This window comes from Ipomoea nil, unplaced genomic scaffold (genome assembly GCF_001879475.1).
Source record: "Ipomoea nil cultivar Tokyo-kokei standard unplaced genomic scaffold, Asagao_1.1 scaffold3238, whole genome shotgun sequence".
NCBI lineage: Eukaryota > Viridiplantae > Streptophyta > Magnoliopsida > Solanales > Convolvulaceae > Ipomoea > Ipomoea nil.
Genome location: NW_017619666.1, coordinates 673,070 through 688,077, shown reverse-complemented (window position 1 = coordinate 688,077; position 15,008 = coordinate 673,070). Strand labels below are relative to the sequence as shown.

At 35.5% G+C, this 15,008-nt stretch overlaps 1 protein-coding gene across 1 annotated transcript; it reads right to left on the bottom strand.

Annotated features, from left to right (window-relative positions):
* Positions 1–12,568: 12,568 nt before the first annotated feature.
* Positions 12,569–12,943, bottom strand: LOC109168967 (protein ELF4-LIKE 3-like). Its single transcript, XM_019317847.1, has one exon. It carries the CDS (start codon positions 12,941–12,943, stop codon positions 12,569–12,571), a length of 375 nt encoding a protein of 124 aa, XP_019173392.1.
* Positions 12,944–15,008: the final 2,065 nt, after the last annotated feature.

The window sequence follows — 15,008 nt, the reverse complement described above, 5'->3', positions numbered from 1 at the left end:
AATACTAAAGGGGAGCGGAAAACTTTTAGCCCATTCTAGAGAACAACAATTTTCAGAGAAAGTTTTTTCATGAACCAAACGGAAGAAAATTTAATTTTTCTTATGAAGGAAAAAGTTTTCTATCCAACCAAATATTCTCATATTGTTAGAAAAAAAACTGCATAAATAAAAAATAAAGAGAAGTACTTCCTTTGTCCCATTTTGCAAGTTTTGTTTACTATTCATTGATTAAATAAACTCTTTCTGTATTGCTTATTTTCTTTAGTAATTTTAATTATTTTTAAATTTTTTTTTGTGTTTAATAGTACTTTTAATGTAGTTTATATATAAATTTTATATACTAATACTAAACTTAATATTATGAAAAATTGAATTAAAAGTAACTTCAATTAAGTTTCATTAGCTAAACAAGACAAACAAAATGAGAATCAAATTCCTAGTTAGTGTTTGGTTGACAACTTTTTAACACACAACTATGAAATTTGATTGCCCCTACAATTCAAAACATCATTTCCTAATTAAAAATTAGTATAATTCTATCTTATTGTTAATCTAATTTTTAAGTTTGTATTAGTGCTTTTAAATTTTTATTTATTTATTTAATTTTTGTTCATATTGGTGCTTTGGATATTATTATATTAGGATAAATTGCGTTGATTTTTTTTTTTTGAATGTTACTGACTCTATTACATTGTAATAACGGTTCAAACATACTTTCTCAACCTAATGAAGCACACAGAGTCAAGAACGCCTCCACCGACGTTCGATCTCATGACCTCCCACATGGAAGAGGTCACTACATTGCCTTGATTTTTTGTTTTTGTATTTTTAAAGCATTTATTTCTAGGGTCATACATATTCAAACATCAATATTAGTAATTATTTCAATTTAATGCTACTACCAAATATTTAAAATACTGTAAGTGTACAAAATAGTACACATTAGATTGGCTAATTTATTAGTTTATTTTATTAATATGTAATGTTAATTAGTATGAGTTGTAATTAGTATTTTGGACCAAGCTAAAATGTTTGGTGGAGATTTATTGTTAATAAGTTAGACAAAGAGCAAGTCTGAAGATCTCAAGTTAAAGAAGATATGGTTGAGAAGAATTCAAGCCACATATGAAAGCTACAATCAATGCTTGGTGAAATGGAAATTACGTACAGTATATAAGGAAGGGAAAACGAAAGAGGAAGTTGCCAATTTTGAAATTCTGAACACATACGCAAGCTTCCTATATTACTGCTTTAATATTGATTATGTTATATTTGTGATTTAATTCTGTACTACAAGTCAGTACCTGTGACAGCTGAAGCGCTACACCAAAGATGGTTATGGCATGCACGGTTCAGTCCTGAATAGGTGTTTTAGAAGAGTTGTAGTGGTAAAGGCTGTGAGCCATTTGTAGTTACCTCTTGTAATACTCTGTGGTGAACATCTAGTGGATTGGACAGACGTGGGTTGCCCCGCAGACGTAGGAGAAGGAGCTCCGAACTGCGTAAAAATTCTACTGTGTCTTTATTTTATTTATGCTTTCAATTTCGTTATTTATACGTTGATTAAATTGATTTAATTAAACAACAAAATTGACTCGTAATATAAAATCAAGTAGAATCCTTAGTGTTAAATTGATTTCAAGATACACGGGTTTTTTCAATTGGTATCAGAGCCACCAGACTTAAGTTATTAGTCTGTCGATCTGGCTACTCCGTGCCCCTTGATCTCAATTCTTCAGCGGCTATTATTATTATTTTTTATTTTGTTAAATTGTTCAATCTCACGGGTTATTGAGTGTTACAGAATGGAGCACACTAAAGCTCTTCCCCAGTTAGTCGGTGACAACTATGCATATTGGAAGGTGCGCACGCGTACTCATCTCAAAGCACAAAGTGAAGCAGTATGGTGTATCATTGTAACAGGCTGGGAACATCCAACCAAAGCCAGTACCAGTGAGTATGAAACTCGAGTGACGAAACCTGAAAATGAATGGACCCAAGCTGAGAAAACAAGTGCTGGACACAATGATAAGGCACTAGATATTATTTATGGGCTAATTCATGAAAGTCAATTTCCTATTGTTGCAGGCCATGATTCAGCTAAAGGCGCATGGGAAGCACTAGAGGCTACCTATGAAGGCACAACGTCGGTAAAACAATCGTAACTGCAACTGGTACAGTCAGACTTTGAGGAGCTCCGGATGAATGAAGATGAAACCATCGTGACCTTTCACACTCGTGTGCAAGAGCTAGCAAATCGAGCTATGGTCCTCGGAGAACCGTTCACTCAAGAAAAGTTGGTGAAAAAAATTCTACGATCGCTACCACCTCGGTTCCGGATGAAAGTTACAGCGATCCAGGAACATGACAACTGGGAGAAAAAGACCATAGCACAACTAATGGGGAATTTAAGAACTTATGAGATGGAAATCTTAACAGATCACGCGAAAAAACAAAAAACAGTAGCATTTACCGTTGAAGAAAACAATTGTATACCTGACTTAGATGAAATAGGTGATGATCCAGTTGTATTTCTTACTAAACATTTTTCTAAAATTTTGAAACAGGTATCAAAAGGTTCACGAAACAAGAATATGCAAAAGGGAGCGTCACCTAAAACGAGTTCTAAATCAGGATCATTAACCTTCAAGCCTTTTGGTTCACGTCCAGGACAGTCCAAAGAGAAACCTAATAGTAAAGGGATCAGATGCTATGAATGTGAGGCTTCGGACATGTACAAGCAGAGTGCCCTACCTATCTTCGACGCAAGAAATCCATGTCAGCAGTTACTTGGAGTGATGATGGCTCGGACGGTGAAACAGGAGGATCTGATCCAGACGAAATTTCTGGTAATTTTGTTGCCTTTACTGCACATATGGCTGCTGGACTGTGTCACGAAGATGTTGCTGACTCAGAGGGAGGCGAGTATATCTTTGTAGAAGATTTAGAGTCAAGCGAATCATCTTTTGAAATTGAGTTTAATAAGTTGTATCCCAAATGGGCAGCACTAAGGAAAGAAAATCGTAGATTAACTAGTGAAATTGGGTTTGTAACAACTGCAAAGAAAGTGTATCAAACTCAAATAGCGGATAGGGATCTGCTTCTTAAAGAAGCATTGGCCTGAGAAGAAAAACTGAAACAAGAGGTACAGACTCTGAAGCAGGAGCTGAACACCTACAAATGCCAAATCCAAATGATGGATACCACGTCTACACTTGACGAAATCCTTGAGTCTGGAAGAAAGACTTCTGCAAAATTTGGTATAGGTTTCACAGGAAACAGCTCAAAGGATAAAACAGTGTTTGTCAAAGCGTCAGGCCCTGGTCAAGGAGATATTCCAGAATCTAGCACAGCGACACATCGCGGTGGTACAGTAAGATCACTCAAGCCATATTATAAATCCTATAACCCGGTATGTCATTATTGCAGGTTACGGGGTCATACCAGACCTGAATGCTACTTCTTCTACAAGGATCAAAGAATCGAGAAGTTCAAACACAAGAACATCCAACCCTTTACAAGACAAATCTGGGTTAAAAAGACAGGTTATATCTCATTCGTATCTTTCCACTCTAAAAGTACAGGTCGAGAAGAAAAATGGTACTTCGATAGCGGGTATTCACGTCACATGACAGGAAATGCTAAATTTCTGAGTAACGTAAATACAAGCAAAGGTGAAGTTACCTTTGGCGACGGTATAAAAGGACAAGTCACTGTTATAGGCACGCTAAACGTAGTTGGTCTGCCAAAACTAGAGAAAGTTCTACTAGTCAAAGGACTACATGCAAATCTTATAAGTATAAGTCAACTATGTGACCAGAACTGGAACGTGAGCTTCACCAAAAATAACTGCAGTGTCCTAGACAAAACAAATCAATGTGTTATGGAAGGTACAAGGTCAACCGATAATTTCTATATTCTCACTAACAATGTTTTGTGTTGCAAGATCAATGTAGATGAACCTGAGCTTTGGCACCAAAAGCTAGGACATCTAAGTTACAGACTTCTTGACAAGCTTGTGAAGATTGAAGGTGTTCGTGGATTACCCAAGCTAAAAGTCAAACCAACCATATGTGGTGCATGTCAAGCAGGAAAGCAAACCAAATCCTCTCATCCAGCTCAGCACACCATAAACACAAGTCACTACTTAGAACTGATCCACATGGATCTCATTGGTCCAACTCAAACAGAAAGTGTTGGAGGTAAGAAATACATACTAGTTTGCATAGATGATTATTCTCGTTTTTCTTGGGTTACCTTTCTCAGGGACAAGTCTAAGACCCTCGAAGCCTTCAAAACTCTGGCATTGAAACTTCAAAAAGAAAGAAATGAACCCATCATTCGAATCCGAAGTGATCACGGACGAGAATTCGACAACAATCTGTTCGATACCTTCTGCAACCAAACAGGAATCACACATGAATACTCGGCACCGAAAACACCTCAACAAAACGGAGTTGTTGAACGGAAGAACCGCACAATTCAAGAAATGGGACGAGTTCTGCTCACTGCCAAAGGACTACCTCAAAAATTTTGGGCAGAAGCTGTGGACACTGCATGTCACATCATCAATCGGGTCTATCTACGTCCAGGCATGAATCAGACCCCGTATAAATTATGGAAAGGTAAGAAACCAAGCATGAAATATTTTCATGTTTTCGGATCACGCTGTTTTATCTTGAAGGATCGAAACCCTGTCGCAAAGTTTGAACTAAAAAGCGATGAAGGCATCTTCCTCGGCTATTCAACGAACAGCAGGGCAGATCGTGTATACAACAAAGTTACCAAAACCATCATGGAGTCCACAAATGTTGTAATCGATGATCAACCGAGTGATATTATCACAACGTCTCAGCCTGGACCAGTGACAGAACCTGACACAAGTTGTCCTGAAACTTCTTATCCCAGAACCCCTGAACCTAATCTAGAGTCCTCTATGCCATCTCCCACATCAACTCAACCTGAGCAAGGAACTGCGTCTGAGTCTGAATCTGACACTGATCACTGTAACATTGATATCCCTACTCGCATCTAGAAAGCTCATCCAATACAAAACGTAATTGGAGATCCCAGTTCTGACGTAAAAACCAGAGGTAAATCGAAACGTGATTATCTTCAATTAGCAGGATATTCTTGTTATACTTTGCAGATCGAACCGAAGAATATCAAAGAAGCTCTAACAGACGAACACTGGATCAAGGCCATGCAAGAAGAACTGGGGCAGTTCGAACGAAATAAGGTATGGTCTCTAATTCCTAAACCTAACAATGTTAATGTTGTAGGTACCAAATGGATCTTTCGCAACAAAACCGATGTTGCTGGCAACATCTCTAAAAATCCAGTCCAACACTCTAGGACGAAACACATAGACATTCGACACCACTTTATTCGTGAACTTGTTGAAGGGAAAGAAATTACTTTGGAATATACTTCAACAGATAAAAATCTTGCAGACTTATTCACCAAGCCGTTAGACAAATCGAGATTTGAACTACTTAGAGCAGCACTTGGAGTTTGCAATCCCACGGCTTAATCTACCACACCAGGTATTACAAATAAATTCCAATTAATCTTTTTACGTTAACATGGCTATTTGTTTAACTGTGTTGCTGATGGGCTCATTCGACTTTTTAATCCATAATATTATCCTTTCCCCATATTTAATACCAGTTAAAACCAACCCATATAGTTCAAATTTTCCCCAAACCTCTATCTAAAAATTAGTTACCTTATACGGCTCATTTGACCTCTCATATTCAATTTATTCTCAATATTAAATCTTAAACTCAGATACTGATTCTATCATCCACAATACTCTTCTATTATAACTCTACTTTCTAGTCTTGCAACCTAGTCAATCCTTTCCTTACTTTCACGTCTTTTGAGAACCATCTCTTCACCATCATTCATTAACAAATTAATTCATTATCTCTTTGGCTCTCTTACCCATCACCACCGTCACTTTCATCTTCATCCTTAAAGCTTCCTTCGAAAACTCTTCAACAATGGAAGAAGATAATCCTTTTGCAATCTTCACCACGAAATCGGAAAGATTAGAGCTCATTCGACAGATTATCGACGCTGATTCTCCCCTCACATCTGATGACACCGATCGAGTGCTTGCCACGGTTAAAATATGTGAAAGTCTTCTTGAAGGCCTTTCGGACAAAGAAATTCGACAAATCAAAGCTCTTACCCGGTTCATCTCAGCCAAGCCGTGGACTCTTCAGGCGGATCTACCCAAACCGCCTCCATCACAACAGGAGAAAGTGCATGCCTCATCTCTGGAAAATACGGTAATCTCCTCAACGTTAGATGACAATGTTTCAGCTTCTAGAAAGTTAGATTTCAACCTTTCTTTGCCAGATCAGTTTGTGTCTACCATTCCCTCTAGTGATATGTGTGCCCCTTCCTTTCCTATACAAGGTGATCCATATGATCCTTCTTCACAAAAATTGCCTGAAAATCTTGTGTCATTCTCTGATTTAGTGCATGGTGTGTCATCTCCCTTCACCATTCGTAATATTAACCAATATGTGTCTTCCATGACTTGTGCTGCATTCTCTATTCCCATAACCATTCCAGTCTCAAAATCCGCAGAGGTTCCCATCCCTGTGCCCACCTCACTCTGTTCCTATTATCTCTGTGCCCGTGGGCAAATCTTTCCGAAAAGGGAAAGAAAAAATTACCGTTTCAGGTACAACCGAGAAAAGAAAAATTGGAGCATTGGAGGATGTTGTTTGCTTGTCTGATTCCAAGCAATCAAAAAGAGGGTCCACATTGCCACCCAGGATGACAAGGTCTAGATCAGTTTCAGGCCCAGTACCAAGTCCAGCCCCTGCACCAGGCCACCAGCAGCTGCTACTGTCCCTTCTGGCTCAAAGATGAAACAACCCATGAAGAAATACCACCCTATTTTACTGTCTCCGGCTTTGATGTCTGATTGGAATGTTCATGCTACTAGGATTTTATTCTAGAGAAATCCATCAATGTGGACGAGTTGACAGAAAAATGCAACATTGTGCCTATCTTACGAGATCAATGCTTGCTTGCCTCACTTGTTCATGCTGGACCATATTCCACATGGCTCACTGCCGAGTTCTACACGAATTTAACTTTGGATACTTTTTCGGAGGGGTCACCTCGGTTTCAACAAGTTTTCATCCGGGATAAATGGTATCCCTTAAGTCCGGCCATGATCAATTCCTATTTGGGTACTCCAAATCATCAGGCTGCCCCTGACCTGAGTCCTAATCTCCTAGCCGCTGCTTTAACTCACAACAAGGTTTTCACTTGGCCAAACACCGGACTCGAAAGCCTAAAGCTCACCACGATCTACTCTGTTCTTTTACGGCTTGCCTCAACAAATTGGATGCCGGTTGTTCGTCATCATCTTGTGTCTAACCAGCTTGCTGCCCTCCTCTACAAGATCAGGAACCGACTCCCTTTCAATCTTGGAGAAATCATCTTTGGCCATCTTGCTCAATTTGTGCGACATAGGGAACCTAAGGTACATCTTCCGTTTCCTAGTCTAATTTTCGAGCTTCTACAGGAACATGGGTTCAAGCCCTACAAAGATGAGGTGGTGATTGCTAATGACTCAGTCTATAAATACGATGATCGTTTAACCCATAAGGATCACTATGATGATAGAGCTACGCTCATGATCACTCCCGACGCACCAACTGTCACGCCCTCTGTGTCTGCCCCTGCATCATCTGCTGACACTGCTTCAACCCCGAATCCTCGTCCTACAGCAGTGTTCAAGGAACCTCAGACGCTCATGGATCGCCGTCAAATTGTTCTCACTCTTCAAGCGTCAATTGCTCAAATTCGCACATCGGTTGCTTCTCAACAAATAACCATTGTTGGGTGCTCAGTTGGAAGAAATAGCCAGAATGGAGGCCATCTATGCTCGGATCCGAACTAATACTGGCGCTGGCACTGGTTCTATATCTAAGAGCGATGAATCTGAGTCGGGCACCCGGTCTGCAAGTTAATCCAATCCACTAGTATGATGTTCACCGGTTTGTTTGTCATTTATTTGGCATAAACAAAGGGGGAGTATTGGAGAAAGGGGGAGTATGGAAATGTTTGGATGTTTGGTAAGTTTTTGGTTTTTGGCATACTTTGGTATGGATGTTAATCCTAGGTTCGGATGCTATTAATAATTTGGTATGACTCTAAATATTTTTGGTATGACTATGAATGACTTAAGTATGAATGTATTGGTATATATTTGGTATGTTGACTGCATGGTATGAATTGGTTTTAATTGGAATGCATATGAAGAAAGGAAAGCTCCAAGTTAGGGGAGTAATTCAAATTACAGTATGGAAAGCGTGACATATATGGTATGTTTGATACAACACTATTTCGTGCATGATTCACTATTTATTAATTGGATGAAGTATGTGAATCAACATCAACCAAGGTTCAAAATAAAATCCCACACAATTAAGCTTTGGTCTGGTCCTCAAAGAATTAAAATTGCATATTTATTTTTCTCTATATGTTCAGTACGTAAGCTATGGGATATTAATAAAATATTTGTTCTTTTTCCCAAAGTATAATGATACTATTGTTTTACCAAATAAATTGTCAAAGGGGGAGATTGTAAGTGTACAATTTTGGACCAAGCTAAAATGTGTGGTGGAGATTTATTGTTAATAAGTTGGACAAAGAGCAAGTCTGAAGATCTCAAGTTAAAGAAGATGTGGTTGAGAAGAATTCAAGCCACATATGAAAGCTACAATCAAGACTTGGTGAAATGGAAATTATGTACAGTATATAAGGAAGGGAAAACGAAAGAGGAAGTTGTCAATTCTGAAATTCTGAACACATACGCAAGCTTCCTATATTACTGCTTTAATATTGATTATGTTATATTTGTGATTTAATTCTGTATTACAAGTCAGTACCTGTGACAGCTGAAGCGCTACACCAAAGATGGTTATAGCATGCACGGTTTAGTCCTGAATAGGTGTTTTAGAAGAGTTGTAGCGGTAAAGGCTGTGAGCCATTTGTAGTTACCTCTTGTAATACTCTGTGGTGAACATCTAGTGGATTGGGCAGACGTGGGTTGCCCCGCAGACGTAGGAGAAAGAGCTCCGAACTGCGTAACAATTCTACTGTGTCTTTATTTTATTTATGCTTTCAATTTCGTTATTTATACGTTGATTAAATTGATTTAATTAAACAACGAAATTGTCTCGTAATATAAAATCAAGTAGAATCCTTAGTGTTAAATTGATTTCAAGATACACAGACTTTTTCAAATACTTTTACCAAAATCTAATATCATTACAAAGTATTTAATTTCCATTCTGATTCTGAATCCCATGTAGTAACCAAACACATCCAATATTATACAAGTAAAAGTTAGGGTCAAAAGAGCCATCATTTCTTATCTGAGATTCTGATCCTGTGGTGCTGTGTGATTGGGAACTAGAAAGATTATGTAGGAAAAAGCTGCTTTTTTTCTCCCCAAATGTTTCAGAGCATCTTTGCAGAAATCTATATATTCACGTCCTCCCAATTCTCCACATCCAAATCACCAACAGTATTATAATTTCCCCCCACAAAAAAAATCATCTCTCCGGGACAACCATATGTATAACATTAACCAATTCAGTAAATTTCACTTTAAATATCCAATATAGTGGCATTATTAAATTTAATTTTATATTTTAATTTATTTATTACATAATTGATTTTTATTTACTTATCACAAATAGTTATATGATTAAATTTCAGTCATTCTACCATTTAATAAAAAAATAATAACATATAATTTGATCATTCAATTAAAAGGGTTTATGGGAGAGTGTTTTAAATTATATATTAAAACAAAAGGCTTCAATAAAAAAATTAAATGTTAACCATCTTTAACGAGAATGACGAAAAATTTAAATGGTGAACAAATTATGACAAATAAATGAAAGTCAATGATGTAATGATGCAAAATTAAAAGAAGATTTAATCAATATTTTGGTCTCTCAAATCCCAACTGTTAATGCAGTGTCTAGTTTTCAATTTCGACCAATTTGACCCTTGAATTATTTAAAATTTTATCAATTAAACCTTTTCGGGATCAAATTGACAAAATATTAAAAATGTGAAATCACCATTGTGGTCCCTAAAAGGGTTTAATTGACGAAATTTTATACAATTTGATGATCAAATTTGTTGAAATTTAGAACTATGACCTACATTGATAGTTGGGAAACAATTGAGAGACCAAAATGTTGATTTCTTCTTAAAAGAATATGATTAAGTGTGACCATGCCACAATAGTCGATGATAAAAACTTGAAAGAGTTAATTACTGAAATGGTCTCTTAACTATAGTAAAAATTATTGATTTGGTCCTCGACTATTTTTTTGACCAATTAAGTCCATCAACTTTAAAAATCTTAACCAATTTGGTCATCCGTTTGTTTTGCCGTTAGACATCCGTTAGATCGGTACCAAATTGGTAATTTTACTATAGTTAAGGGACCATTTCGGTCATCACATGCACCATTTCCCCCGAAAAGTTATTTACTGAAATGGTCCCTTGACTATAGAAAAATTACCAATTTGGTCCCGAGTTAACGGATATCTAACGGTAAAACAAACGGATGACTAAATTGGTTAAAATTTTTAAAATTGAGGGATTTAATTGGTCAAAAAAATAGTCAAGGACCAAATTAATAATTTCGCTATAGTTAAGAGAGCGGACCATTTCGGTAATTAACTCAACCAAAAAATATTTCTTAACAAAGACATGGTCTTCGAATAGGAAAAATGATGGGTAACCACATTTTACATTTACACCATTAATAATTCAGAGGATGGGCAATATATGTCACGTTTTGAAAATTGAGGGCAATATTTACACCATTAATAATTCAAGGGTGGCATTGATAATTGATATATTTGTGATGGACATAAATTATAATTTTTCTTTTAAAATATTATAGAAAGAATACAAATAAATAAATAATAAGAGAAATTCAACTCTGAATAGTACGGAGTACAAGGCATATATAGTGACACGAGACATTATGTGTGTTTATATATGGAATAATAATTTTATTTAGATATATTCATTCTTGTAATCTAGTTTTCTATAATGGTGAAAATATCTTACATAGTATCAATCTTGAAGTGTAAAACTCAATTTTGCAACAATGGAAACAAGAAAGAGAGATTCTTGCTTTCTTGGAAAAAAGAATTCAAACAATATCTGCCACCCCTTTATTATTTCCATTTTTTTAATATTTGGAGAATTTTCCATTAAAAATAAAAGAAGAAGAAGACCCGATTGAAATTAATAGTGCGTTTGAAAACAAGAAAAATAACTTCTGAAAAATGAATTATTTTAAAAAAAAATAGTTTCATTTACCGTGTTTGATTACATTATGGAAAACTATTTTGGGTGTTTGATTTATTTTATGGAAAATGAGTAGAATTATATAATTAACATTTTAATTGTTTTATTTGCAATATAAAAATATTTATAATAATATTAAAAATAATATTATTTATTAAAAATTGAAGAAAAAAAAAACTCTCTAGTTTCCGGCGGAAACAAGGCCTATGGTTTCCGCCAGAAACGATTGTTGTCAACCTGTGCAAAATGGCTTTTGTCAAATTTTGGCATAAGTCATTTTCCTCTAAAATAGTCTTATTTTTTCAAGTCAACGATAATTTTTCAGACACATTCAAACACAAAAAATCCGGAAAATGATGAGGGTATGAGTAATGTTTGGAAAAACATAACAAAAACCGACCAATATATGACTTCAAAATTGACATTAGCTTCTATGACTTTATGGCATGAAGTTCAAATCATATTCTCTCATATGCACAAAAGAAGACCACTAATTATATGCTATTTATTGACCATCTCTTTTACCTCCACTACAAGAATATAACTCTCAAAAAAAAATTATGGTACTGAACAACATCATTTAAAAAATAATTATATTTGAATACATTTGTACTAATAAGAGATTTCCATTTTTACTTGTATTTTGACTATTTTCATATAGATTAGGCTTTTTGACAAATTGAGAATGAAAAGTTTACTGCATCACCTTTTCAGAAGAATCAATACATTTGAGTGGTTTCAACACCAAATCAAAGATCATCCCCATCAACACAGAAAAAAGGGCAAATCCCATTTCTAATATATCAACAAATTAATCAATTTTTCTTTTATTTCTACACTGAACTGTCAAGAGAAAAAAAAAAAAAAAAATTATAAAAAAGAGCAGAAGAACTAACCAAAGATAAAAGGAACAGTCTTAAGTTTCAATTAGATCTGTAGATACATAGTAAGAATTGTGCTTTTGCCTCAACAAAAGACTGATTGGATTTTCCTGATGAAGCATTATTGTTATTAATATTATTATTAATATTTTCTAAGGGGATTTGGAATTTGAGGCAATGATAGAAGGAGCACTAGCAAAGAAAAAGAGTTATGCTACACAATCTAAGGGTTTTTGTACTACCTGAATTCTTGTTTTTTCGCCACGAAAAAAAGAATGAGCTTGGGGTTGTTTATCTGATCGATCTCCTAGCTAGGCTGCAGGGCGAGTTCTCTTGTGGGTGGCGGGTTTCCCATCGGACGACTTGAGGGCCCCACTGGATTCGCCTTCAGAGGAAGCATCCATGGATTTGCCAAAGGAGGTGGAGAGATGAGCGTAGAGATCGACTACCCTCTTGATGTTGTTGTTTAGCTCTCTGATCAATCCCACATTCCTGCTCAAGTTATCCGGTATTTTAGACTCGTGGTTCTGGTTAATCTCGTTGATCAACAATCTGTTCTGATCCAATATGTTCTGAACCTGCACAAAACTCTTCTGAAATGTCTGCAACACCTTCCCATCTATCGCCACCCCCCCGGCAACAACCCCACTTCCCAGCCCGGAAAATGTATCCCCAGGCCCCTCCATTCCCAAATTGCTCGAATTAACTAAACCAAATCAATTTCAGAATCCACTAACAGCTATCAACTAAGTCAATTCGCTACCGCTAACTCAATCCGCTAACAGCTATCAACTAAGTCAATTCGCTATCAGCTATCAGCTATCAGATAACAGCTGTTTGCCAAACACCCCGATATGATCAAGCTAAACCCAGTCTGCAAAAGAAGAGCAGGTAAAACAGGACTGTTAAGAACAAATATATATTAAAAAGATTGTTTGAGAGCACTTAAGCTGGGAGAGAGGGAGTATAGTATTAGTTTAAGAGAAACCCCATCATCATATCATCTAATCTAGACAGGAAAATTATATGTTATCATCTACTCATCTGTACTTGTTTATTTATATGGAATAAACAAAAGGCACAGACAACACATGATAAGGTTTTTGAATTGTTTAAGGACAATTTGTAGAACATAATATAATTACACAAGAGACAACATCTTCTCCCTTCCCCCACACCCCCAAGCATCCCACTTCCCAGTACACCTAAGATACAGAATGGTTGCTCCTTTTCAAGATCATGGAACAAACATGGAGAATAATGTAATAATTATTAATCCCATCATTATTATTTTTTTGTATTATTATTATGGGCATAATTACTATTTTTTTAAGGTATGATGAGATGTTAAAAGCAGATCCCATTTTCCATAAAAGGGAACCTTTTCAATCTGTACTCTGATATACCCCTCCATACTCATAAGCTCAGAGTTTCAAAAGAAGAATCTCCCCACCCCCACTCAGATTAAGCCATAACTATCACAGATACAAAAATAATCATAATAATTAATTTAGGATAAAAAGCCTTAAGGAGGATATTTGCATAATGGGAAAAAGAAAATCAAACTGGAAAATTCAACTGAAAAAAGCAAAGAAAATTATAAATTATAATTCTTGTTGAAGCATAGATTCTTGAAACTGACAAAAAGAAGGGGGGGAAACTTTATACCTCAAATGAACCAAAATTGAGAAGCAGGAGAAGAATTATAGTACTGGAAAAAACACAACATACGAAGACTCAACAGGTAAAAGGAAATTTTGAAAGGTTAAAAAAATAGACTTTTTTTTTTTAATTTTTAAAAAGTTTTCTGAGAGGTATAAATACAAACCCACTCCCAAAAAGTAAACCCAGAAATTATATATTTTGTCAGATATAAAGTCTTTACAGTCCCACTTCACACAATTCAATATATTTACATGCATATATGTGTGTGTGTATGCAGTGTATGAACACACATAAATAAATGTATATAATTATTGATTTTATATACATACCTTGAAAATCTGGGAGCATTATTGTGAGCGTGAGGGAGACAGAGATTGAAGGAGAAGAAATGATCGGCGATTGAATCGAATCTCCGGAAAGAGAGAGAGAGAGAGAGAGAGAGAGAGAATAAGTAGATTTGACAGTCAGGCTCCGACCCACCCTCTATTCTTGGGTTTCTTTCACTCTCTCTCTCTATGTCTCAGCTTATAATTTTAGATTTTCTTCTCTCTATCTCATACGAGTATATCTGTAAATGTCATATTTTTCCACCTGTTCGGTCATTTTTTAGAGAAAAAAAATCCTTAAAATAATAGTAATATATTGTAATATGGTCTTTGAATTATATAAATTTTCAATTAGATTATTTAACTGGTAAAAAAATACAGTTAGCACATTTAGCACGTTATCGTTAAGTAATCTGTTTATTAGACAAGTTATATAACATTTTAAAATAATTTGGTGTTGATTGTGTATTTTTAGAATTGATATAGCGAAATAATAATAATAATAATAATAATTTCTTCAAAATAATAATAATAATAATAATAATAATAATAATAATAATAATAATAATAATAATAATAATGATGAGATTGACCATTTTAATCCCTCAATTATATTAGAATAACCAACTAAGTGCCATTTGACCTCATTTAGTCCCTAAATTGTTAATTTGGTGCATATTTTAGTCCCTCACCTCAAATAGCTATACAAATTAACGGTGATGGAATGGTAAATATGTAAACTCATCAATTTCCTTCCAAA

Excerpts from the sequence above, each read along its gene's own strand:
- LOC109168967 (XM_019317847.1), bottom strand. The coding sequence starts at position 12,943 with ATGGAGGGGCCTGGGGATACATTTTCCGGGCTGGGAAGTGGGGTTGTT.